This window comes from Ischnura elegans, chromosome 4 (genome assembly GCF_921293095.1).
Source record: "Ischnura elegans chromosome 4, ioIscEleg1.1, whole genome shotgun sequence".
In the NCBI taxonomy this organism is placed as follows: Eukaryota; Metazoa; Arthropoda; class Insecta; order Odonata; family Coenagrionidae; genus Ischnura; species Ischnura elegans.
The window spans coordinates 25765350-25793271 of NC_060249.1; the positions used below are offsets into that span (position 1 = coordinate 25765350).

Here is a 27922-nt window from a genome sequence, read left to right on the forward strand (position 1 = left end):
CTGCAATTGATGAATGGCATTTGCATCTGAATTGGAAGGCATTTCCCCTTCTCCCGCACCACGTCTGCATCTCACAGTTGTGCACTAACACAATGCAACCACTTGAAAGATCGCAAAAGCTACCTTATACGAAAATGTGTGTTTCTTTTGGCCATCTAAACATGACCAAATTAACTTCGAATAGAGAGTAGATTCCATTCGAAACCTATAATTTCTTCTTCCGCGTCAGACCAACATTTAGCGCAAATAATATTTTCACGCAAAATAAATAAATCCGCCGCTTCAGTTCTTAAAACGTATCGTATCTACTGAAAAAGCAAGGAAAAGTGAAAAAAGGACGAAAATGTGGAATTGGGAGATAATCACGTGAGCTAAAACCAAAACTAATTCTTCCCAATTCTGTGGTATGCTGTTCTACGTATTTCATGGCAACAAATGTTTAATTAATTAAAAACTAGAGTAACTTCAATGTATTAATTCATTTGCAAAATATTGGTCATATTTCTTATTTTATTTACAAGTTCAATCATTCTTTTTGAGGTGTTGTCTTAGTGATGAAATAAAATAAAGAAGGGGTTGTTGGACTAGAAATAAGAGGAAGTTAAAGAAGTTCGTATTAAATATAAAATGTATTTCATGCACATCTACACATACCGTAACCGTAGGCCGACTCAATAGGCGTGTGGCAGGGGGTGTTAGGACGCCAGTTGTCAATAAATGAAAAGGAAATATTCCAACTTAATAATTTTAACTTAATGACTTATTGCTCGGAGGAAAAAGTAATTCCCATGCTTATGGGTATGGCAGAATATATATCTCTATTAATTTATCGTTACTGTCGGGCCTGGAAATACAGTTAATATATTCTCCGCATATAAAACTACAGGTATTTTTAACTTTACCAGTACTGGTGAATAAAAATTAATTGAAGTAGAAATGAAAAGTTCAGAGGCATATGAAAGAGAATCGCCTTGGTATGAGAAGTAGTTGCCGCGTCCACGGAGATGCGACGTGTGAAGTATGGGCAGTAGGCTGTGGCTGGCCTCAAGGTGGCCTCGGAGGTGGCGTTAATTAGCGGGGCGCGTATGCACACTCCGGTGGGAAGACAGACGACGCCGAGGGCACGTGCTGACGGTAATTGGGTGAGCAAATTGCAGGAGCGACGCCGCAGCAGATCTTGCGCTTGGGTTATGAAAGCGAGCAGATTGTTGAGCGCGCTGGGGGAGAGAAGGCTCAGATGTGCAGATCAGAGCCATTGTTCAACAGGGCGACAGCAATCACTGCGGGGGGACGTGATTAGCACTCAAAACGAGCCGCTGATATATGCGAGTGGAAATACGGATAATAAGGAATTGGAATAATTATATGGTTAGTTTATTTTAGGAGGAGGTGACTGACAGTTCTTTTTCCAGTATTTCCGAATTCCTAGTCAAATACATAAGGCGTCACGGATTTATCCAAGTACGATTATTGCTTGGAATTCCATTAAAGGAAATTTCGTATAATTCGAGATATCTTGATTTAGGAAGTGGAACAAGTTGACCTGAGCGCTATAATGAGATTCAATATCATTTCGAGACGGTCTTCCAAAAGTGATTGTTCAAATATCTTGAATCAAGTTCAAATATTTTGAATCACACTGTTGTAGAAAGCTTGAATTGACTTGAATAACGTTAGTCAACATGATGGAAAATGGAATAACATTAAGCGTGACCGAGACAATTATAATTATTTTTTACTACAAGCTACAAATTTGTACCACTTTCTTAGAGAGTCGGACTTCTCGTCTACATTGTGTGGTAGACTGAGGAGCTCACTTCAAATAAACACCTTTCCTCCTCGGAAAATTTAATAAGGGATTCGACCTAACGGCCATGATTTCAATACTCATCCTATCACCAACGTAGCGCTGGAAAGGCTATAAAGCCTTAGCTTTCGTCAAAACACTTCAACACCATTCGAGATTCAAAAGAAATTAGAACCGTTGAAGACAAGAATTTTAAGGAATTGATGGCATTCAAGAGCATTCTGGACAATATATCCGCAGCCATAACGAGTGACATGACTTTTTATCTATTCTAAATGTCAACAAGTCTTGAACGGAATTTAACAGTGTGAAACCGCCTTAAGTGACCACCTTCGGCACAAGAGTAATGGCTCACTTCCACGGGGACGGTTCATATCTAACATGGCATTTTTGTTGCGTCGAGCAATGGATGACTCCTTGAACGGTTCTTTTGAAGATCCAAAGCCTCTCCGAAAGCGACCACTTTCACTTGGAAATGCAGAAGGCACCATGGCGGAAGGGTAGGAACGGAATCGTGGACGCGGCGTCGGCATTGCCCTGCCCTCAACGTAACGGTGCGTTTACACTGTGTAACATGTGATATAGACAAGTTACATATGAAATGTTTTACAAAAAAGTCACAGATCCGTGTAACAATTTGCATGTACAATTGTGTTGCCAAACAACAACTCGTGTTACATAACAAGTTTTTGGTTTCCCGCACGAAGTGGGAAAATGTGTAACATTTCACAGAAAAGAGGCGAGGCACATGGTGGGGATAGGCAGTTGACGGGGGGTGGGTTGCGACTGAATCTGTAACATGTTATTTGTGCATTTTAGGCTCCGCTGGACTCTTTTTATAAAACAAATGTTATATAAAATAAATGTAAGAAGTAACTTTTTACATATAACATGTTTATATAACATGTTACACACTGTAAACGCACCTTAAATAACCACGGGGACCACAGTTTGACGAGAAAAGTCTTGAGCAATCCTTGGGAAATAGACGGCACAAAGTATACGATACACGATTGCCTGAATAAAGTAATCTCAGAATGACATGTGGAAGGGACAAACGGCAACATTAGACCTCGGATAAGAAACGCATTGTAGGTGATGAACGATGAAAAACAGAAGAGTTGAATTACTTCAATGCTATGTTTTTATCTGGAGTCATGGTCAGGAAATAATGTTTAATCCAGAATTTTTCCAAGATTTCGGAAAACTTCTTCGCCTTCATCACGGCTAAGCAATTTTAGGAGAAACTTATGGGATTACTGTGAGAAAACCAAATGAGAGTCTTTTACAGTATGTCGATTTGAAAAGAAATTTGTTGCTCATTCAATTATTTTATCATAGAATCGCTTGGACTCCTGATGTAGGTGTATAAATTTGCCGAAACGCTGGCAATATTTTGGATTTAAAATTATTTCCTGGCCAACAATGAAAAACACAGCAAAGAAATACAAGAGTAGTTAATAAAAGTAATATAAATATTTATGCCAGCGTTAAAAGACTGGATAGAAAGAGAAATGAGTGGAGAGCTGCGTTAAACCAATCTTCGAACCACTGACTGATGATGAAGATCAATGCGTCGTGCGGGACAGATTTGATTTCCCATTGAGTTCCCATTCATAATGCATAGTTCATCGAGACGATTGATTCCATTTGTGCCACTTCACTGAAAATGACTCATTATGTATCCATTATTTTAGCCGTAGCCTGGTTGAATAAACACACCGATCAATTTAAACATGATTGGTGTTTGCAAGTTAATCAGAGCGATAACGTTGTCGCTCACATGTTACGCTTCCCACGTACTAAAGGAAAGATAGCAAAAATTACAAAACCCAGTATAATTTAATATTTTAATTGAATATTTCAAACCAATCAGCTAAGGTTCATTAAAATATCCACCAAAAGCTAAATTTTATGTAAGTGAAAATGCAAAGTTAGCTATTATTCACTAAATTGATGAGAATTACATGAAATGCATTTTTCAAAGTCTTTATCAAAATCGAATCAACCATAAGCTGCTTTAAATTTAGCATTAAATATATTTATAGTATAAAAACAAAGTAAATTTCTTAGGGAATGGAGATAATCTTTCGACAAAAAAGTAAAGAACTATACTTAATTTATTATGATGGCACTGTATAGATCAAAATGCCCATTTTCCCAATATAAGCGTAATAGAAATGGAGAAGAAAGCTATTTGAATGGAATGGAAAGGGAAAATAAGAGATTGAAAGGGAAAAGGATTGATTTTGTAAAAGATAACAAAATCTGAAAGAGATAACCTACCATTAACAAATTGTATTTTTATGCATGATCACAAGGACAAATTTTAATATCCCTTAAACAGTTATTTGCATAAGGATATTAGAGGAATACACATATTTCTCCGCAGCAAGTCTTTATTTCAAGTGGACAAATCTCTATTCATTCGTTACGATAAGATTAAACTATGCCTATAAATTACCATAGCTAACGTCATCAATAATTCCTACAGTTCACGTAAATCACTCGTACAAAATGTATCTTCATGTGTTTCACTTTATTATTTACAATTATTTGGGGTATTTAATACAAAATACATGTTTTTATGAGTGAAAATCGCGTATTATAATTCTAATTATTATTATTAACTATGGAATTTTTTTAAATATCCATAAAAAATGATGAAATAAGCCTTTTCATCGGAAGGAAAAAATTACTATGGACTGTGCATCGAACAGCGAACGTTCTGCTATAGTTTGAGCTACATTTAATGGACCCCTGAGCTAGAATTGACAGCAGTGAATGCATGTTCACATTTCATCCAAGTTCTTTCGTCCGCACGGACGACAAACTTTTGCGAAAACCTTGGATAAAATTTCTTAACTTTACAGAAACTGGAGCACTCCCTTTTTCAGCTGCATCTGGCCTAAAAGCTTTACGTAAGAAAATTTACTACCCTGCGTGAATCGTATACCTAACGAATTTTTAGCCTGAGAAACGATTTTGGATCCGCAGCTAATTTCATGGCATAGTATTTTTTCACAGCGCTGAAAAAACCATAACATACGGCGTGAGAACTGTTTCAAATCGTTTACTATGAATAACGGCAAAACATTGAACTGCAAACACATATGTTATCCAGAAACAATTAGATCGTCTTACGTTGAAAGGAAGCTGGACTGAACTGGAAACACATACATTATCCAGAAACAATTAGATCGTCTTACGTTGAAAGGAAGCTCAGCCTTAGGAATCATTATTTTGAATGATCATTATTTTCATTTCCAACTGCTGAAATACCCAATCATAACAATAATTCTACTGTATCGGTCGAATACTAAATGGCCTTATATTCACTCGGCAAAAAGAAAGCTAACCCTCAATAATGAATGTAAAACTTGGAATAAATTTTTCTCCACAGAAGAGCAATGCTACGTTTATGCTACATTACTCTCCAAATATAGCATTGGACACAGTAACTTAGCATTGTTGGGCATAGTAACTTAGCATACGGGAAAAAGTACTTGCCGAACAATTTTACTTTATAGAAATTAAAATTCAACTAGTCCAACGAAATGCCATAATAAACATATACCTACTCGAATGGGGAGGCCGTATAACAAGTACCTCTATTCAATGATTTTAAGTCATGCGCGCAATAATGCTTCGAATTCTTCATTAATCTCTGCACGCCACTACGTGATTGAAGTAGATTTCATTTGCAAACTCAAACAAAGGAGTCTAAATAATTTCTCAAAATAAAAAAATACTCTCGTTCACTAAATCCGAAAAAGAGGTGACATGTGGCATAATTCCGGACCCAGGAAATTAAATTCACGCTGGATGTATTCCAATTCAAGCTTTAAATGAAGTCAGATGAATTACAGCCGACGAAATCCCTCCGGAAGGGGCGAGTAAATTGAGATAGAGAATTACGCACTGCGCAATACACATGAAAACAGACTTTTAGAATGCATCGAATAAATAGGGGCATGGAAATAAGAGCGTTGGCCAAACACTGATTTATACGTTTTGCCCAAACTAATTTCTGAACTTATGAAAACAGTGGACTTCTGCATATAAATGAATAGAAAGCTACATTTTAATATGTAAAACATGAACGCATATATTGATATTTCTTCCCTAAAATCATTGAAAGCTGAAACAAAAAATAACTCCAGAAATGTGGACGTCTTGTGATGACCTCCTGCATCCATTATTACCTTAGAATATGATTTTTCTTTCTTGCTCTCAAAGAGAGAAAAGTGAATGCCAATACCTTACAAATCCAATTTAATAACTCTATTTTATAACCTCTTCTGGACAATATCATATGCTAATGAATTTTGAGAAAATTAGCAGCCCATTGGATTAGGTAATTTTGCGTAATTTTACAAATGAATACAATCTTAAATCTTACTCAAAAACTAAAAATAATTTATGTATAATATAACTAAGAATACATTGATACAGCAGGAGTAGGCTTCTATGGGATTTCAATTTCCTTGAATTGAACAGAATTCAGATTTGATAGAATAGACGCGGGCTCCTTTTTTCTACAGGAATTAACATCATCATTTTTGACTTTCCAGAAAAAAATAATAAAACTTGTAGCAGACGCCTCACAATTTCGTTAAATTAGGCAACTTTTGTGAATCAATTGGAATGGTACTCAGATCTCCAATGTTGAAATTGACTACTTGAGCTACTTAAGTTACCACGGCTACAGAAAACTTATCGAGGGAAGAATTCCTTTCACGGAGACATATTTAACGCTCTCTCTCTCTCTCTCTCTCTCTCTCCTGGCATTTCCTAGGCTACTACATAAACATGGAAATTTCAATTTGCATGTCGTATTTTTCTAGCCATTTCAAATGCGCGCACAAATACTTATGCAATCAGCCAATTACATAAGGTCTTTCACTAAAAAACATTGTAAAAATATACATTTCACGAATAAATACATACCAATTTATACATTCCTTCTCATAAATAGGTAAGGAGCTTATTAGAGAACCGTTATGTAAGAATTTAAAGGAAATTCAATTGAATAGTCTGATCTGGAGTGTACGCTTCACCGTGCGGAAACATATACACTTAAGATGGATGATTAAAAAAACTTAGGGGTGTTCGAAATGTGGGTCTGAAGAAGAATTTAAGAGGTGAAGTGGACGGAGAGGAGGAGGAACGACGAAGTGCTCGATATGGTGGCCGAGCAAAGGCAACCGACATTAACAGTAACCCACACAACCAACAGTAAACCACTTCAACTCTAATAATAATAAATTTTCACAAATAATTTGAAAAATACCAAAACAATTATTTGAGGGTAATAGTATTTGTGTACTCTCTTTGAAATATTTTAATTTTGACCTTATATTGCTAAACGTTTAACTCTGTGAATAATATAACCTACAAAAATTCACACAAGAACCCTGTTTGGTATCAAATTATCGGAAGAGGCTGACATTAACCAGTTCATAACTTGAATTCCATATTCTATCCAGTCAGATAATACCTTTTTTCACCTTTGCATTGGGTATGAAGAAGAAATTCAACTATTTTGAGAGGTTCCTAATAAATCTCACTGACAGAAATCTCACTCTCTGAATTGGTTGGAATACTTAAAAGAATCCTCATTCTAATAAAAGAATACCAAATAAATCACGATTACCTGGTTATTGAGAGACTGCTGCCTACGAGAATAAGATATGTAATATATGCTGCATAAAATGGCAAAATTATAGGTTGAATTGTATCCATCGGTCGCATTTACACATGAACACATATTGTCCTAAGCGTTGTTTTCACAGCTGTTTGTACTATGATATCAACATTTGGAGGTTAAAGCTAAGAATTTTTTTAAACAAAGATTAAACAATAAAATCCATGTCAGATGAACACCAATTTCACTTTCCTATAAATATATTTCAATAACGCTAGTCTCAAAAATCAATTCTCTAACTAATGTACTTCGGTGAGGAACTATTCAATTTGAGTAATACATCGGTAATGGATACTTCAAAAGTAGCATCGAATATACCACTAAAACGATTCTTGAAAATACCTTGGAATACAGATAATCTGGAAAAATATTACGGGTGTACCCATTGAACACAAAACAATGAAGTGATGATCGCTGTACACGACGCACGGGAATGTGTAAACACTAGGTGAAGTTTGTCCGGGACTTTCCAACATGGCCGATTGCAATGTAGTTTGAATGTGAAAATGAAGAGATTCGAATGTGATGATATTGCATATCGATGGCGAAGATAGAACAATACGTATCTCAAAATATAATCGGTCTGAGTTAATACTGTAAATAAAAAATAAAATTCAAGCAAAAAATAACTCTTTGTTTCGCAAACGAATGCTTCTTTTTCAGTTTTATGTATATTTGGTTTATAATTTCAATTAAAATTTTATACAATTAAAAAAACATCGTTTTTTTCTCTCCTGAAAATTTGCTATTTTTGAGATACGTGTTGTTTGAACTTAGCCATTGATATAGATTATATGCATATGGCTCACACTTCCCCTTGGTGAAGACAGAGTAAACACCTCAAAATTCTATTAGCATACAAGGAAAAAACGGTAAATTACGTTAAATATCCTCTTGTTATGTTTATATAAAATACAAGTCGCAATGTAGGCCGAATTATATGAACTGAAATAAACGTTTTGTATGAATTTCCAAGCACGTATCGTGTCATCATATTAGAACCACCGTATACTTGCAGGCCCAACAGAAAGAATAAATTAAGAAATATATTTTACCGAACGGATACGAATAGGAATATGATTCTCCCCCCAAGAATAAAGGACTTTGATAAATGCAAGGCAGAATTTCATACGCGCAATTCCTTCTTTTTTGTTTACGGCTGGTGTCATAACATCCCTCGCCACTCGTAAATTGAGGCGTAGATGAAAGAGAGAGACCTGTTAAGTGTTGGGAACTACCGCTCGCGGAAACATATATGGAAAATGGGAAGCAACTCACGCGCGGCGCCTCCGCAGTTGCTCTCTCTCCTCGGCCGGACGTCTGCTTCGCCTTGGTCAGCCTTCGGTGGGGCCTCCTGCTCCTTCTCCTGCCGCTCCTCCTGCACCACGGCTGCACCCTTGGATCCCTCCCCACTACCCGCTCCCTCCACTCTGCCCTCCACCTCCACAACCTCCACCTCCTTCTTCCCGTCTCCCTCCACCACCGCTCCTCCAACTCCACCATCTCCTTCTTCTTCCTCTTCCTCCACCTTCTCCTTCCCCTCGTCCCTCTTCTCCTCCCCCTCCCCAACTACATCCACCCCCTCCCCTTCCTTTTCCCTCCCCACCTCCTTCAGCATCTCGTTGTTCGCCTCCTTCTCTCCCTTCTTTCCTTTATCCTTCTCCTCCGCCATTCCTTCCTCTTCCGCTTTCTCTACCTTGGCCCCCGCCTCTGGTCCTTCCGAACCCTCGGGTACGTTGGGGTGCGCTGCAAGGCCTATTTCTTCTTCTCCCCCAGCAGGAGCGGGTTTGGTGTCCGTCGAGGCGTCTTCCGCCGTCGCTCCTTCGCTGCCTTCGGCGGCCACGATCGCCAGAGCAGTCCCGAGGGCAGCGCCAGCCGCCCCGTCCACGTCATCGGCCGCGTCGCCTCTGTCCATGCAAAAGATGAAGCATAATTTTACAAAATTATCCACCTCAGAGGAGTTATTCTGTATTTGTGGACTTATGCTCAAATTCGGATGACGTCTTATATTTATTTAATCCAGTCCAAAAACAGCACGAGGCCAATTACAGAGGACTACAATAACAGGAGAAACAATTTTATAATATTAAGCAACGTAACCGATGTTGAAAAAAATATTCACCAGTATTTACAAATAAATAACAAAGAATAGTAAATTTCATCGGGTGGTGTGAGAAATAGGGGGAAAATTACGATAGTGATTGTGCAAAATGGATGAGGGATGAAAAAAAGGATCAAAATTTGGAACAAATTTGGCATAGGAGTTAATGGAAGAAGGATGTCTGACTAATGTAATAAAATAAGGACATTGTTTGGAAGTTGAGTAAGTGACCGCTTCCGGCCCGGCCCTCCGGCCCGTACGTTTGAATATCAGTGGCTAGACTACAGAATATGCCGGGAAGATTATTTTCTCAGCATTCATGGCAAGAGTTTGCGAAAGTAGGAACTCACAAGATGCTATTTAATAAAAAATCCGGATTAAATGCAACTGAGGTGTCTAGCAGCCTATTCACTGGATGGGGCTTCTGGTATCCTAAATATTTTGTTCTCCCGTCGAATGAGCGTCGCTAAATTGTCGTTTACGCTGGTAACTCGTTTCGCTTGGTAAACATTTTTAAAGTTCGATTGAAAAATTTATTTTCATTAACTACAGTACTTACGAAAAAATATGTGTTAGGATTTCAATTTAGAGTGTACACGAGGTTTTTGTTTCCTCTCTTACCGTTTCCCGTTTTAATTTTTTTGCCATTGCGTATCATATCTTGAACATCCCGCTCAAAAACATAAAATATTTTGCTTCTGACCCCAGTTTTAAGATGAAATATCACAATGTGTTACTTTCTCACCACTAAATTGTGAAATTATTTTATAATGCAGTAGTTGTGTGAGCATATTTAATAATAGTATTTTAGGGCACTTCTTGTATTGTTAACTTAGAAAAAATATGCAGATAAATTTTTTCAATGATTTCCGAAATATTCAGCCTTTTAAATGGTGAATATTGTATTAATTTATATTTAATTTTTTCACTATATCATTAACAAAATGTTGATTTTCTTATTTATGTTGCTCAAAAAATGAGTATATTTTTTCTTCATAAGATACATATAAATTCAGAGGTAAGGAAAGAAAGGGATAGGAACATGTAATAGAAAAAGGACGAGGACAATGGTGCTGTGGTAGATGGAAAAAGCCAGAAACCAGAGGGTAAAAATGCGGCCTGACTGTAAGAAGTATATATCCAGAGCATTTAATAAATTTTATTCATTCAGCTTTTGGAGATCTCAATTATGCCCTTAGCTGTTTAGTTTCTACGTAGGCACCTTTCGTTTATTCTTATTTCGAGAACTGAAAATGGAAGCCACGCCAACACCCGCTATTGATGGATGAGACATCAAAAATGAATGCAAGTTCTGTCAACCTAAATGTTCATTCAAAGTAACCGCTTATGTAGGAACAAGCCTTGATGATAATAAAGATACAACACATCACATGGCTCTGAACTTCATTCGATTCCCATTTCATTCGATTATTTTCCATTCGATTGTCTAAAGCTTTCTTTCGCAATTCCCTATCGAATTTTTAACCACCCTCTCCGTAGTCATCAGATCGAACGTTATATATTAAAACGCAATTGCTAACGGCGCGAACCCGCCGACCATAATTCACGAAATATAAACGCGACCCTCCTCCTTTCCGCCAATAGCCTCATCCGAAAGATTTACGACAAAAGCACGGAAGCGGAATCAGCGGCAGCGATGATTCGAGCCATGAATCACACGGGAGGAGCGCTTAGCGGTAGTATAAATTTCTCCGAAATAAAACTCGCGCCAAGTGAGATTACCACCCCGATAATTACGCAGGAATCAAATTTCGTGCAAATTTCGTTAATATTAAGCACATTGGTAAACGCAAAAGCACACAGCATTAGAGCATTAGGATTTTTGTGCATGATTTGTGGTACAAATTAGTGGAAATTATTCATTTTGATTACGTTAGACAGAAGCTTTTAGCAAAATAAATATCCGTAAACACAAAAGCACACATTAATAAGATATTAGAATTTTCGTGCATTATTTCGGGTACGATTTGATGTAAATTATTAATATTGACTACATTAGACAATGCACAACATTTTTAAAAACATGATTCCGTTCAACGAGTTTCGTTTTCGCTACAACATTACCAAGAGTATCTTAAAATATTAATTTTAATACATATCAAAATATTAGGACTGGGGCATTTTCAACTGAGTTTCAGTTTTTCACAAATATTTCAGATTGATGATGCTAAAATTTTTCTTTATCCACAGCCATTCAAAAACGTCGGGCCTATTTTTTCCTGAACATTATTTTCATGAAGCGATAAATTAATCTAGACATAGTAGCGATTTTAGCCATACATAGACAAAATTTTCAATGGCACTCATATTCCAACGCCATAAGGAGAAAGATGTTTTTGCAAACATTTTAAGCGGTTCTTTCATTTCAATTCCCTTCACTCGACTAACATTAGAAAATATCGCTCCAATATTTTCCTCAACGTGTACTTAACAAAAATCCATTTTTATCTAGGCATAAAAGTGATGCTAGCCGATGTACAAATAAGATTTGGATTATTAATAAAATAAAACTGTAATAAAAAAAACGCCATAATGTTAATTGATGAATTAAAAAAATATATTAATCCATTTATATGTCTTTGCCATGACATCTTCCCTCATTCCGCTTATTTCCATTGCTCCCTGTATTCTCTGTCTCCAATTCACTCTTGACCTTACAATTTTCAATTTTACTGGAGGTCCCAATCCTCGGAATTCTTGGTTGGTCCATCTGATTCCATCCATCCTATACGTAACACATGACCACGCCGGAGTACTTGCTTCCTTTCTACCTCATCAAATATATCTTTTATCAATTCCATCATCTTCATTATTGCATCATTTCTAACTTTATGAAGTCTACTCATTCAGCAACTGCTTATGTAATCTCTTTCAGTCATCAATAACCTATTTCTGTATTTTTTCCTACTTTTCCTATACTACTGCCCCACACTTTCTACCTTTGCTTTATACATCCTTACTGTCGATTTTCTGTTAATACTTTGGTGCCGTAAAGTAGAATTTACAGATTTTATGATAGTCCTTTCTGTCGTAATTCTGTTGTTTATCACTTGTAACTATTTCTGCTTTTATCGATTATCACTGTCACGCAATTTTTTGTGGTTACTCCATTTACGCATATGTTTTTTCAAGTTATGTTATATCTGGTATTTCACCACTTCCAACAACGAAAATTTCTGCCCTGTTTCCGTTTATAGTGTGTCCATACGTATCTTTAAACTTCCTAGCAATTTTGCTCAAGCCATACTTTCATTTTTTAAAGGAAAATGTCGTGTATTATCACGTGGTGTGGTATGTTATTCAATCTAATACACATCCAAAACTACTGATCATCAGTCTAGGTTTTAATCGAAAATGAAGCCGTGTACGATATCACTATTAACTATTGTTTCAGGAGCATTCGATTTTATTATTCATATCATTACTGACATTCTTTAGGTAAGTAATATCAAAGTCCACGAAACTTACTTCAATAAAATTCTCCATCCAATGCGTTTTGTCATGAGCTCCACTCAAGGACACGTCTCAGCTCTCGAAATGAAATTATAGTGTACAAATTTATAATATCTGTAGAAAATCATAATTAATGAGAAAAAACGTGTCAATCGCAGCCAAGACAGTCAAACTCATCCCAGAGAGTTTCAACCGGTGTTTAACACCGACCAAGCGTTCTCAATAGAATGACGGAGTTCGCGTTAATACCATAACGTTTGCCCTTCCGAGTTTGACTTCTTGGCCGGTATCCAAAACACATCAGCTCCGCTAATGGATGAAAGTGGGCCGACGTATTGGAAATCCACCCCGGACGAAAAGTTCCCGGGCCTGCACTTAAATTTCCTACACGCATCAATCGGTCGAAAATCGGGATACGCCCATTAATGACCTGGATTCACTACCCTCGCCTCCTCATCCCTTTCCGCGTGATGAGTGGCCATAGGGGAGCCGTTTACTCACACATCATCTAATTCATCTTTCGGAGCAGTCCATCCGAATTACCTCCATCGCTAATCTAGCCCCATTTCTCACAAGCTAATTCTTTCTCTCTTTACTAGTAATACGATGAAAATATTCGTGGAAAACAAGGAAAGAGACTTCGCAATACGAAACATAACGACAGCGTTGTAGCTATATTACATGTTGAGTTTAATTAATTGCTGTTAAAAATAGTTAGTTTCCTTGTTTGAATTTAAAATAATTTTACTTGCTTTCTAATTTCACGCATGAAACTCAATATTCTACACAATATATTTATTTTAAATTCTACTGTAAACTGGCTACTTAGGGTGAGTTTTGGATTAACCAATTGAGCAATATTAATTATTGCTTGAAAAAATAAAAATAATCTAAAAATGGTATGATTGCGCACTACTACTCACTAAAAGCTTTCGTAAAATCCAGCTCAAATATTAATTGTTTTACACCATTAAAATCGTATATTTTTATCCAATGTTAATTACTAAATGTCCTGAAAGATTCAGAGTATTAAATAAAATGTCGAAAAGGCTGGATACCCAAGAAAAACCGTTTTCATAGTAACTCCTAAGTGCATCCAAAAATGTTATTGCTTTGCCATAGTACAGTAGGTAGGTAACTAACGAGTTGCAACCCCATTTTTATCAGACCAAAATTGTCTCCCATACCACCTCCTGAATCATTTCAGATTCCTCCTAAAACCCCCTGCAGAGCCGGCTAGATGTATCCTTTCCGGTTGGAGGTAGTTTTCTTAATATTGCCGTACAAGATCGTCATCCTTCATCATCAAGTGAACTTGAGATCAATTCAACACACTGTTGGCGCTTTTGAAAACGCTCAAAGTCGAGCGGCGAATGGTCGGGATGTCGCAATACATTGGATTAAATTCCCTTTGGATGACCGACGCTTTTTCATGAGTCAATCACTGACGGCAGCGATTCCTGGCTGCGGCCCAATGAGAAGCCAATTTAGGGGTCCACGGCTGCAGACAAGCTTTTAATTTTTTACATACACTTCACTGCAAAGTCTTCCTGGGAAATAATTCACGAGGGGATCGGAAAATTTAACTTCTAATTATCAAAGGTAGGGAAATCAAGGCGGAGTCACAAAAAATATTTATTTGAATTAACAAAAACTTGCGAGCCCTTAGACATGAGCACAGTAAATAAGAGCAATAATTTTTACCGTTGAGTAAAGCACAGGATAAAAGTAAGTATCGACAATAATAACCGTTTGTTTAAAAAACAATGCCTACATTTCTCGGCTCAAATGTGTATTAATTCTTTGATGCTGTAATATGTTAGAAGTACATGTTATGAAATTTATAGCGAATAATTTCACATTTATTAGTGACCCTTTACTGGAAATTAATGTAATACTCTATATTTTGTGAATTATTGAAAGTAATTATTGAATGAATAAATTTTTTCTTCATCTCAAATCCATAGGCCCAGACCTATACTCCAAGGCGTTATTCATTATAAGTAATTATTACATTTATATTTATGTCTTTTTCGCACAGGAAAATCAGTCTTGATTTTGGTAAATCCAGCGATTGTGATTCAATCTATCCAGTTATGAAATTATCAACAATTCCCCGCTGAAAACTGAAATCTTCGGATGAATTAACGCCGAAACATAAATTTGCCGATGCGGTATTGTTAAATGCGCAAGCTAAAGGTAAATGATGCGGATGCGAAAAGTAAATGTCATGGTAACGCAGACTAATTCAATTCTCTCAACCGCTTTACTCTTCCAAAGTACTTCGACTTTCCACCACTTATTTCGCACATCATCAAGTATATGTTTCGAGAACATTGAATTTCGAAGTTTCCAAGGGGCAAATGTCGGAGTGTACTTGCATTAACACAACGGATGGCATTAAATCACATGAACGTTAACTTTTTCTTATCTTTTAGATATAACTTCTACTTGCGTAAAATATTGCTATATTTTTATAAAAATAAGTCAATAAAAAAACATCACACAAATAAAATTACAAGTTAACAGATAAATGAAAAAAAAATGCTAATAATTTTTAAAGGACTGACCGCTTTCGCCGTTGGCATTTTTAATTGGAATAGAAGAATTTTTTGAAGGTGCCGTTTTTCTTTTCTGGTTAGAGCCATCTATATTCGAAACTTATATTGATATGCCTCTTCGACGGAATGAGAAAGACGACTTTTGAACTACTACTAGTTACTAATTACAGATTTTAGGTTCCGCTTCACGAATATACCCCACAATATATAGCCCAGTTCATGAGAGAATAATGCATTTTCAATTACTTTTATTTAGTGCATGTGGTGTACGAGTAAGTAAATAACAAAATCAAAATATTAATCTTTTAAATGACGTTTTCCTGAGTGGAGCTATGATCTCGTTTTAACTGACTGGGCCACAATTATATTTCGGTGGACAAAGAAATTGGTGGAAAACAACGCAGCAAAACATGACAACACAGCACAACTGATCATAATTATTAAAATTTAAGCAATATCAATGGCACTATACCGAGTCCCAATGAGGTGAATTCTCATTGGAAAAAACGCCTAAGATAGATGTGATGAAATACGGCAAAGGAACCATAAGGTTTGTAGAATTGGAGAAGCGTCATCACAAGTTATCGGACAATACTTTCGCTTACAAAGAGGCGAATCTTGATGGTTTAAGGAGTCGAACAAATGAATTCAACGAGGGCAATAAATGGTGTTGAGATCTTGTAATAATATTTGACTTTAATCCAAAAAAAAAAGCTTTACATTACTATTGTAGTGGATGATTCAACATTTGAAGAGCCATTACGATAGCCTCTCTTTACACTCATGAATTGCAAGTATTATCTAGCTTTCAGCTACCATGTGTTTCACCTTCTCGGAATTTGCGTTTGCAAAATTGCACCAGTGGATTAAAATATGTAGTAGGTATGCACCAACTCAACTGATTCTCTATACCATACGTAACTGACGAATGAATCTTTTCGTTCATTCAGGGTGAATTAAAGAATTAAATTGTACATTATAGACGTTATTGCTGTGTTATCCTAAAATAATCATACCCACCGAAGCTGGTATATGACTCGAACATCCTTGACGGTCAAAATATGTAAGGAATTGCAATCCCGTAGGTGTAATAATATCCTAAATTTAATCCAAGGGGCAAATGTTAGTGTATACTCTAATTCCCAGTTCAATGATTTCAAACAATAAACATTTTACTTTTTGAAAAAATACTGAGAATTCCTTACATACCACAGTTAACTTTTCTAAATACAGCAAGTCTCGACATTGAAGACAAAACCAATTCTACACTTCTTTCCCGCCCTTCTTGCCTCGACGGCTGCGAGATAAATTCATCGCAATTACGACCATTTCTCCATTGTCTGTCATTGGTTGGAGCGCAAAGAACGTGAATATTTTTGGCCTCACTTCGCCAGTAAAATTTACGTAGAAGGCTTCACGGTAGAGCAAGATAGCCCACCTCAACGAGAGTAAAAATATCGAATCGGAAACCAATAATAGTGATAGAAACCGGTTCAAATAACTAAATAAATGATGCCTGTGATTACGTTAAGCGTCACAGCAATATTCAAAATTACTCATTTTTTTTATTTTCGTACGGGCTACTTACATTTTAGAGCTCTAAAATAATCCTTAGATCATACTTCACTTAATTTCGTATGTGAGAGAATAATAGACATGCCATTAATAATCTTGTTCCTCATGTTGCAGCTCACCCCTCACCGATTGCCATAGCCCGGGGATCGAATATATAGGAAGGTATCGCCATCACAATGACATTGAGAGTGATTCTCCTGAATAAAATGATCTTATGTTACAACATTAATGAATCAACAGGCATATTTTCCAAAGTTTGAATAAAATGCATTCACTTTTTGTCTTATGGGAGCCATTTTAGCGGTGCAACCATTCCACTTCTTCAAAGTATTCCAAATTTTATACACCAATTATAACTAAAATTAAAATAAGATTGATTAAAGACTCTACCAACGCAAAGGTCAATGGTTAAACTGCGAACACACGGGAAAGCTTTAAGTCGCGTTCCGTAATGAAAACGATGCTCGTGCCATCTCTCGCTCTTTCCCCGAAGCACAACCGTGTTTCCGATACCGAAAGCAAACCATCCCATCGCGGCTCTCGAAAGCGATTTACTTCGGAAAACAATCGAGCGCTTTGAATACATAATGGATGGGTCGAAAGAGCGAAATTTACGTGCGTGGCCCCACGACGCCACAAAAACAATGGCGCGCTGCGACGGTCTCATTTGACCAATGGGATTACTAGAGATGCGTGAATATCGCAAATGCGATGTGCGCAAATAAATACGACATAGATGCGATGATACTGGACTTTTATGATATTTTTACGCAAATTCGCCTTTTCGACGGAAAAATTCGTAAATTTTGTGCCGAGCGCAGTTTAAATGCTCCGCCGACACTCACCGCTTAAAGCATGTGAGCGACTGGCCAGCTGCTAGTTGGCTGGGACTCTACGTGGCCGCGAACTACAAGTGAGCGAGGGCAAGCTACACCTCCGCCACTATATGTCCTATTCCTTAATTTGTTCTACAACATAAGTATTTAAAATATTCTGTATTTTATCATATCACTGTGTTTCACTACATTTTATCGTCATCTACCTCATTATGAAAATAAAAAATAGACGCTACAAAATGCGATAAACTGTTATTGAAAGTGCGATAAAATAAAAATGAAAGTGCGATTTTCACGTTTCTCTAGGGATTACATATTCGAGACCCCTGTCCGCTCCACTGAAGCTTAATATTTCCAGTGTTTGTAAAAGTACTGAGTAATAAAAGAAACGTGCTCAAGCTAGCACAAAACTCAATTACAGTTACATTGCAAAAGGGAGCAACCAATTAATAGTACAAATTACCGATTTCAAAAAGTAATCAATTATATTACCGATACAATTACAATAAATACTTGTAAGGTTATCCACTGAGGATAGAAACCAACCTGATGTAACAATTACAACTGCTGAATCAACATATATCTGAACCAAAAAGAAAAAATTTTGTTACTCAGGGACTCTAATTAACTGTACCCAAATCAGTGGAATCGGTAAATTAATCATCGATTACTAGTAAGTAACGATTCCTCTTTCACTGTAAGAAGTAAATTACAAAAAATTACGTTTTGTAAAAAGTGATCGTTACAATTACAAATAACAGCAACAGTAATCATTAAAAGTAATCCGATTACTTACCGAAACAGCTTATTACTACCTTGTGACTACGTAGGTTTCCGCGGTGTTCAGGTTCCAATTTCTCCATGTTTCCGGTGCAACCGCTAGGGTTTGTTGGTGATGACAACAGTTTCCCTGGCACTGCTGCCAGCGTCTTCAGGTCGAAGATGATGGCGCTGGCAGCAGTGCCAGCGAAACTGTTGTCATCACCAACAAACCCACGCGGTTGCATTATATACTACCTTTTTGGACGCATTTTGATCAGTTTTCAATAATGTCCGCTGCACAGCTACTGATTATGCATGGCATAAATTTTTATGTTTGTCACATAACTAAAAATCCATCAAGCAGTACATTTCGCACATTCTTCACCATTATTTCTGTTATTTGGCTCAATGCGACGAATATAAATGCTCTGAGAGACATGAGACCTGATTGGTATTAATAGGAATAAAAAGTTCGAATAATGGCAATTTTTCCTTAAATTTAAGCTTACAAACATTTTAACGTCCTTGAATTCGCGGGTAAGGTCTAGAGAAAATACGCGAATATACTGTTTTGCATGAAAAGTAGGTAATGGCACTTCGTGAAACTTCGTTAATAAATATTATCAGATGGTCGGAGTTTCAGGCCGTCATATATGATTGCCTTTGCTAGAGCAATCAATAAAATTCACTTTAGTGTTCGTGAAAACCTCTTTTTAGTCGTCCACGTAGCCCTCAAATGCCGACATTTTTCTGTTCATTGCCACCTTGGTCTTAATCGCTCGCCCACGGAAATTGCTGGCAGCAATTGTGACGTTATCGCATTGAATGAAGAAGTTACGCGTTCTTCCAAATTATTATAGAGTATTCTATTTTCGTCGCTGTTCTTAGGGAATGGAGTCAATGGAGAATTCCTAAGAACTCCTCTACAAAAACATTTTTCCAAAAGTTGATTTTAAGGGCCACAACATTTACTGTAGAATAAACGATAGTAATCAATACATTCTATAAGTGAAATCTCCAATATAAGGAAACGACAAAGTTACAACGAAGAATTGTTTGTCGATCCATTAAATTTCGTACTGATAAAACATCAAATGTACGAAAAAAGGTGATTTTTTTAAAGGGCCTATATTTAACAGAGCCACATTTCCCTTTAATAATAAAACACATGCCACCTACGCAACATCTAAAAAGACTTTTTCCTCGACCGTAACCTTTCCCTCAAGGTCGGATTTCGCATAAAAAACTCCTGATCGACCTCACACTTAAAACGCCATTAGCCATGACGAGGCATTTATGTAAAGCACACACGAAAGCCACTTTACCCACATAAAAAACTGACGATAAAAGCGGAATGCTTTACAAAACCTCCACTATTGCTGAGATGACATTTCTGCTTAAAATATTCATCGGAATTTTCCCCAAAGTGAAGGTAATTTTTTTGTAAAAATTCGCTTGGGCAAAAAAGACTTATTTGGATCAAGCAATGGGAAAACAAGTCATATTCACTATAAGTCCATAGATCATTATTTTCTTAATAAGTTCCCTTAAAAATTGCTAAAATAATTAAAATATGTCTTCAGAACAAAACTAAAAATACCATACATAGAAGTTCTTTCTCTTTTTTTATTACACGCTCTTTTCTAAACTTGCTTCGTCGCTTTCACTGTTTCGTCGATGGAATCTTTCAATTGATTTTTTAACAACTTCAAATCGGACCGGCTTGATATTTCGCACACTTGCTTGCGTCTGATGACAATACACTATTCAATAATAGGGCATTTGAAATTTTCTTCCACTAGTCTCAAAATTTCAATTTTTTTATTTTCTCAACAGATAGGGTTAGATTCTTCTAGAACTTTTGACAGGAAGTCGGAGGAAACGATATTTAACATTTCGAAATTCTGTTTTTTCAAATTTGCCCTTGGTTTTAATTCAACACCAGTTATAAGAAAAGTAAAAATAAAATTTAAATAATTGCTTTTTCCAAAATCAATCCCCACTCAAATCTGCCCGTATTTTTAGTAAACCTAAACAGCATCCACGTTATAATTTCCCAGCAATGAAAAGTTTCTTTTTTACTTTATTGCATTACACATTGTTTTGTGAATTTTTAATATTTTTTATTTTAATCCTTAAGTTGTACTAGTCCACTAAAATATTACCATATTTTTTAATATTCATATTTCTTCTTGGTGAGGCTGAAATTTTGTGAATTTTCATCTTTGTGAGGACTAATAGGTTTGAGTGATGTGAGATGGAGTGCCGGTGAGTGATAGGTTTGAGTGAGTCCTTTTCATTTCAAAAGCAGCCCTAACATTTACTTTCATATTTATCCTTCAAAACAACTTAATAATTAAATGTTACCTCTATATAAACTTTATTATTTAAACTGTAACACTGTATAATGAGACCACTCTACTAGCTACTCTTTTAATACTTCTTAAAGAATCCTCAGATAACGTAGATAGATTCTATCAGATGCACTTGATCACATTCTCATTTTTTTTAACGAAATTACCAAGTACCAAAAGCTATCGAAACATATTTCTACCTTCTTTGAGACGATATTCAACTATAAATGGGTCAATTATCTCGATTTTATTTCATGCGTATTAAAATTTAAATATTACAGAATAAAATTAAATATTTATTTATATTTAATTTTTGAAAATACAACCTAACTCCCAAAATATCAGAATGCAGCACAAATATAGCGGCGGACACAATCCATGCCGTCATCTATGAAGACCATGGATGGTCATATTTTATTGCTGTGTGAAAGACGACATTTCTAGCATTGGCAAGACCGGCACTCCATCTCGGGCAGTCGAAGCCAACCGCACTTTTTCTCAATTCGCGAAAGATAGAGAGAAAGAGAGGGAGGCATAAAATTTGCACTCTATCGAATTACCACTTTTTCCTCATCGGAGTGTCGGCGCCACCCTACAAGACAGATATATACTCCCCCTCCTCCTCCCGACCACGGCCAATCGACGGAAACCAAGGAAACGGGAGGGGGAGAGGTGGGGTAGAGGGGGGAGGGCCGCGCGGTTCCGAGGCACAGACAGGGTATCGGGAGACGGAAGAAACGATGACAAACGCGCCGTGAGTGGAGGAGACAGCCGAGAAGGCTCCACGCCACCGCCGAAACTGCGGCCCTCCCGCCCACCCCCGCTGCCTGAAAGGGATGCCGGGAATAAGGCGCCATGCCTGTGGTAATAACATTGCGGACGAAAGAAAGACACGGAGCGTGGAAGACAGAAGTAAATAATTTTACGTGAGGACAAAGAGAGACGGGAAAAAGTATAAAAGGCTACTGGAATAAAGATTCAACGGGATCTAAATAGGAACACAAAGCGAGGTATCGTTGCTGGAAGGGAACTTTTATTTGGTGAATAATCGAATAAATGTTGGAATGAAAGGTAATTGCACTTATCCGCAATAATTTAATTTGTGTGACGCGTTTCGGCTCGCAAAGCCATCACCTGGTACAAGACACTGTAGTACACAGGAATATCACATTTATACCTTTGAGGAAGAGGGTATAAATTCGGGTTCCTCAAAGGTATAAATGTAATGAATGTAATATCTTGAGTACCTATTACAGTTTCTTGTACCAGACGATGTCCCCGTGAGCAGTAACGCGTCGAACAAATCAATTTTTTTGAGAAAAAATGCAATAGGGTGGTTTCCTATTATTTTGTTACTGCCTAAATCGAAAGATTACTACTCCTGGAGTACGTATTTCACGCTTTTAGATTTTTAAATGGCGATATCTATTTTTCGCGATTAAATGAAAAGTGAAAATTTTCAAGCGCGCGAAAACGCGACGGGTAAGTATGAATGCCGGAAAAACTCCCGTGTGACGTCGTTCTGGCTCCCGCTGCCGCAAGTGAGATGACCTTGGGGCGAGGCTCTGAGCGCTGATACGACGCAGGATGCTAGCAGGTAGCAGAGTACCATGCTAGCTGGTAGCGCTTAGCTTAAATAAGGATTATTAATACTTTATCAAACGAGGAAAACTTTCCGACCTTAGGCAGTTTTAATAGGTGATTATTAAGACATGTTTCCTTGAGCTCTGTGCCTCATGCATGCATTGGTAACCTCAGACGATGTAAAACTCCTATCTACTCGTATAGAAACTAGGTCCCTGTGACGTCACGTAGAGTGGCATCGCATGGGCGCCAATCTGGCCTTTTTCAAATGAGGATAAAATTGACCCTTGCCATTTGTCTAAACCGGTATTTCTAAAACCAAAGAATTTGTATATTATGAATAATCTAATGGTGGGTAACGAATCGCAATGCCTTTCGTTTTATTTGGTGAAGGAAACAACACTATTACCTTTCATTTCAATATGTCAAACTTCCACTACAAAACGCGTGAATCGGTTGAACTCACTCGCATTAATTTTCAGCGGAGAGGTTTACGGGAAATTCACCGCGTGTGTATCTAACTTTGTAGACAACAGTTTCGCCGGAATTTGCCTCTTCATAAGTGAAGTGTAGAGGGCTGGTATTGACCGTAGTTCATAGAGGTGGTATCCCGAGAACATTTCACGAATTCTAAGGTTATGTTCTCGGCGTCGCTGCGAAAGATATCTTTTCCAAATTTCCCAATAAATTTAAGGCTAGAGCACATCCTCCGAGTCCCTTGCGGATCCCTGACAAATTAGTCAAAAACTGTATAATGCATTCAGTTTGCTTTCAGCGGTTTTTGACGAATGACGTAGCTTTCCTTTGTAATGAAGTTTCCGCATTAATGCTCTCTGGATTCTAATATTTTCGCTGCCTATCCTAGGTGTGGCCTAAAGAGTGCAAAATAGCAATCTTGTTAAGCTTTTTCATCCAAAAACCTTCCAACAACACGCTTGACGAATCGAAGATCCTTCTGAGCTCGTCAGCAAATATTTGTTTCCTGTGCTCCCCGCCATAGGTCTGAAGTTATCGTTATTTCCCAATATTACACTGCATCTGTCGCCTATATGTTTACACTATCCACTACATATACATTCTCTGTATTATCTATAATGTGGAATGTCTGATATGCTTCTATCATGCCGTGTTCGCATCCACTTGCGTAACTTGTAGCATGCATGATTCTCCTTTCTGTCTTCTTGCTGTGTAAGTTAACTAAGGAAGTCGTGCTTAGTTTTCTCATACGTTAGTGTCATCTTTCCTTTTTTAATATATAATTGTTGTTTGATATCATTGGTACATTGCAATATCTCCACTGTATTGGCGATCCGTACACGATGTATTTGTTTGAATTTGTATTTTGTTCCTTTACTTCTATACACGGATCGATTCTAAATTGTTAGGAGTGATGTACATTGTAAACCTATTTTATCGTAAGGTGTGGGCTCAGGAAAAAAAAAACGAAATTTTATTATTATTACTACATAGGGATAGTCTGTATACCTACGGAAGAAATATTCTCACGGAATAAATATTCTTCGTAATAAAAAAAGAAAAAGGAGGGTTTCTTGAGAGAAACGACGAGATGCTATAGAATGGAGGTGGTGCAGAGGGCCAAAGAATGGGGTAGAAAGAGGAGGAGCTAAAGAAACAAGAGAGTGTCGAGGAGCGAGCGTTCTGGGCTCGACGGCAACTCAGGACCCGTAATGAGATGGCAAGTAGAAATTGGAATTTGGGACCGGGCGGAGTGAGACGGGAATGCATAATGCGACGGCAAATGGAAAGCGCCCCCCCACGCAGGAAAGGGGAACTACTGCGATGCCGTTGGGTCCCGCAAGCTTCCAACAGCGGGGCGCCCGAAACTGAAATTTGTCCCTCATTTTATGCTTATTTCGATACGCTCCGATGCAATCAAAACGAATAGCGCCCACTATTTTTATCGACCTACGGTTAGTTGACGTAAACAGTCTTGTTTTTCTTTCTCTTAGCTTCAGTACCTTTATATTTTTCGTACACCCTTACGGGTCTATTTCAATGCACACTTGTCATTTATCGAACAAAATTTATAATTACTTGCGATTCTAACGCTAAAAATTTTAATTATTTTTTTATTTTATTACCATTTGATCACACCTCGATTCCATCAGATCAAAAACCCAAGAACACCCATGCTATTTACCAATTGGTGTGCAGTTGGCACAATAAATGATATTTTCTGGTATGGGATCTTTCAAGTATTTTTTATGGTTGATTCAGAGTTAATTTAATGTGCACTATCTTTCACTCGGAAAGATTGAAAATAATTTACAATATTACTATCGTCTTTCAATACAATATTAAGCATCTCTTCGTCATCGCTCAGATCCTCGTTGTACTATTCAGGCCAGAAAATATAGTTGTGAATAGTAAGGTAAATTCTGCTCCATCTCACTAATTTTTTTTGTTACACTGTCACAATGGATCGTATAAAAAACCAAATCGGAAAAAAATTAAAAAAACTATGTGCTCAGGATATGATATCCAAGGTAGGCAGAAATATAACAATCACTAATGACAGGTATAAGGATATTATATAAGATATGGTAAGTTGCCTGGAGAAGAGCAAGAGTGGAGTAGAATGAAAGGGCAACTAATTGCTCAAACATTATTTTCCTCGCCAAATAAGACCTCATTACTCAAGCATCAAGTGCATAATTCTTTTACAGCATTAAAATGCAAATAATTTCAACAGTTATAAATATTCAGAATAATAAAGCGGAATGTCATCACAAAAGCATTATAATACAACCAATTTCTTATTAGACTCGGGCTTCTTAAAATATATTATGGGACTTTTTTTAGGTAGAGCAATGACTTTCGTGTTTTTAATTATGCGGCACGACTCAAATACTACCTTCAAATAAGTCATTCATACGCATACATTTTCTAGACATCTATTAAAAACTAGGATTTGCACTTAGGTACCTGGAGCGACAGGAAATTGAGGGCAATCCAATCACACTCCAGAAGACGCCCACTTAAAGATAGCAAGGAAGATGCTCGAGTTTAACTCGACTAAGAGGAAATAATAAATGCATTTGCTTTCAATGAAGGCAGAGATGCAGCTAGATAGCCACTCGGATGTTATGAGAGAGACATACTTACTACAATATTGCATAACTTTTTTCCATTCGTTTTAATCTAGTCACGCTGAAAAACGATGATATATCCTTACATTCGAGTGACTTTGGCGAAGAAAATTTATCAATAGAAGGAAGAGAGACTGTAAATATTCCTTGTGAGATAAATATTTAAAGCCCGCTACATTTACAGGAGGTACAAACGAAGGAAAAAATAGATGTATAGCTGCCACGGTAATTCTCTAGGGCATAATAATGAAATCAGAGAGATATTTTACATAATGATTAATGGTAAGATAGTATCAGGAATGTTCGATGCGTAATTAGATAGAAAGCAACGCGATGCCTGGACTAGAAGGGTCTAATTAAATCAGAGGTAATAATATTTAACTTTTACTGTTAAATTCATTCCTCAAGTTAGTTTTATTTGCCTAATTAAAACACAGCTTCACTTTTTAAAAAACTACTCATCATGCCATGGAACTTATATCCACTGACGAAGCTTTAAAAGGTGTTCTTATTTGGACTTTTTTTTATTTAAGGAAAAGGATTATTTCCAATAGAAAGTTAATGTTTAACTTATAACCATACAACATATGGTGCCATGGTAACTGGCTAGTATGATGAATGTTATAATAGCATTCAATTTGTTACGGACGTAATATCCCCCAGAAATTAAAGAACCAATATTTCATTACAATTGAACTCTTGAGACCTGTATTCTGAAAGGTGAATGAAGTCGGAAAACCTACTTTGAGATTGCGAGTACTGTAGCATTATTAACACGGATCGAATAACGTGTCTATGATTTAAGGTCTAGTATTCATTTCAATTCTTCCAGCATCAAACATTCACACGAAGAGGGTAATAAACGGTTTGCTAGAATTTACGATTCAAATTCGGAGAATAATTACTGCCACACCTTGAAGTGCTGGGCGTTCTCCTCGCAGTGGCAATTTAAGGCACTACCAAAAATGAACTAAGCGATATTTCATATCCTTTAATTTAAACTCCAACCTGGGGATTAATACCAAGCAGAGAAAAGGATTTCATTCATCCTGGAAAGTTCAAGCAATGAATTATCTTCTATCGTAGTCGTAAAATAATTACAAAATCTAATTAAGTGACTCAACAGAGTTCTTAGAGAGCCCCAGTGACACTTATTCCAACAGTTGAATTTTTAAAATTGAAAATCATTAATATATCTAAAAGCAGAAGGAGCCATCTGATCTGCCAGATCTCAGACATGATGGCCTGATGAAGACAAAATGTCGAGGGACAAGTAAATGACGAGAATGAAAAATGAAAGATGTGGAATAAAAATTATTTCTAAGTATCCTTTAAATTTTCCACAAGGAGTATCGTCGATATAGAGATCAGCTAAAAGTATATAAAAGTCATCCTTTACACCTAATTAATTAAAAAGGGGGGGAATATACAGAAATCATCTACCTTCGTCCTACTCCAATTTTTCCCCGACACTTCGAAGAAATCCCCTGAAATTTCCCTGATTGAATCCAGTTGTAAAATACCTTCTATCGCATCCGGTAAATACACCTATTTTGCATTAAGATATATCTTCTGATAGTATTCTAAGCAACTTTATGTTCACAATTTAAAGATTCATTGAGATGAATATGCTTAATTATTAAGAATAAAATATAATAACATAAAAATACCCAAGGTTTGGCAGAATCACAGGACACAAAACAAGATAAAAAAACACCCACAGTTCTAAATTTTCGGTGGCACATTACCACCTTCCTCAGAGTTAGGTAGGTTGTAATAAAATATAACAATATACGTTGCTGTCAGGAATTATACATAGTCAAAAAATTTAACCGTAAGATACGACGATATAGCCCATGGTCTCCCTATCTCTGAAAAAGTTTCATAAATGATTCTATATTTGAAAAGATTAGGCATAGGAAAAAAGAATTCATATCGACGTCTCGTACATGCAAATATGGCACTGAATCAACTGAAAGCATAATAAAATATTCTTAATTAATTTAATAAAGCGTGTCATGAACAACTCTGTATGGGAACCAAGTGCTCCG

The 27922-nt window shown here is 36.8% G+C and overlaps 1 protein-coding gene across 1 annotated transcript in view; it reads right to left on the reverse strand.

Annotated features, from left to right (window-relative positions):
* LOC124157310 overlaps window positions 1–27922 on the reverse strand; it is a 147815-nt gene that overhangs the window by 16761 nt on the left and 103132 nt on the right. Inside the window, exons 9-10 of the mRNA XM_046531933.1 lie at window positions 9121–9421; window positions 8793–9036 (exon numbers count right to left, since the gene is read on the reverse strand). Of these exons, the coding sequence (XP_046387889.1) occupies window positions 8793–9036; window positions 9121–9421 (545 nt within the window). The remainder of the gene's footprint in view (window positions 1–8792; window positions 9037–9120; window positions 9422–27922) is intronic.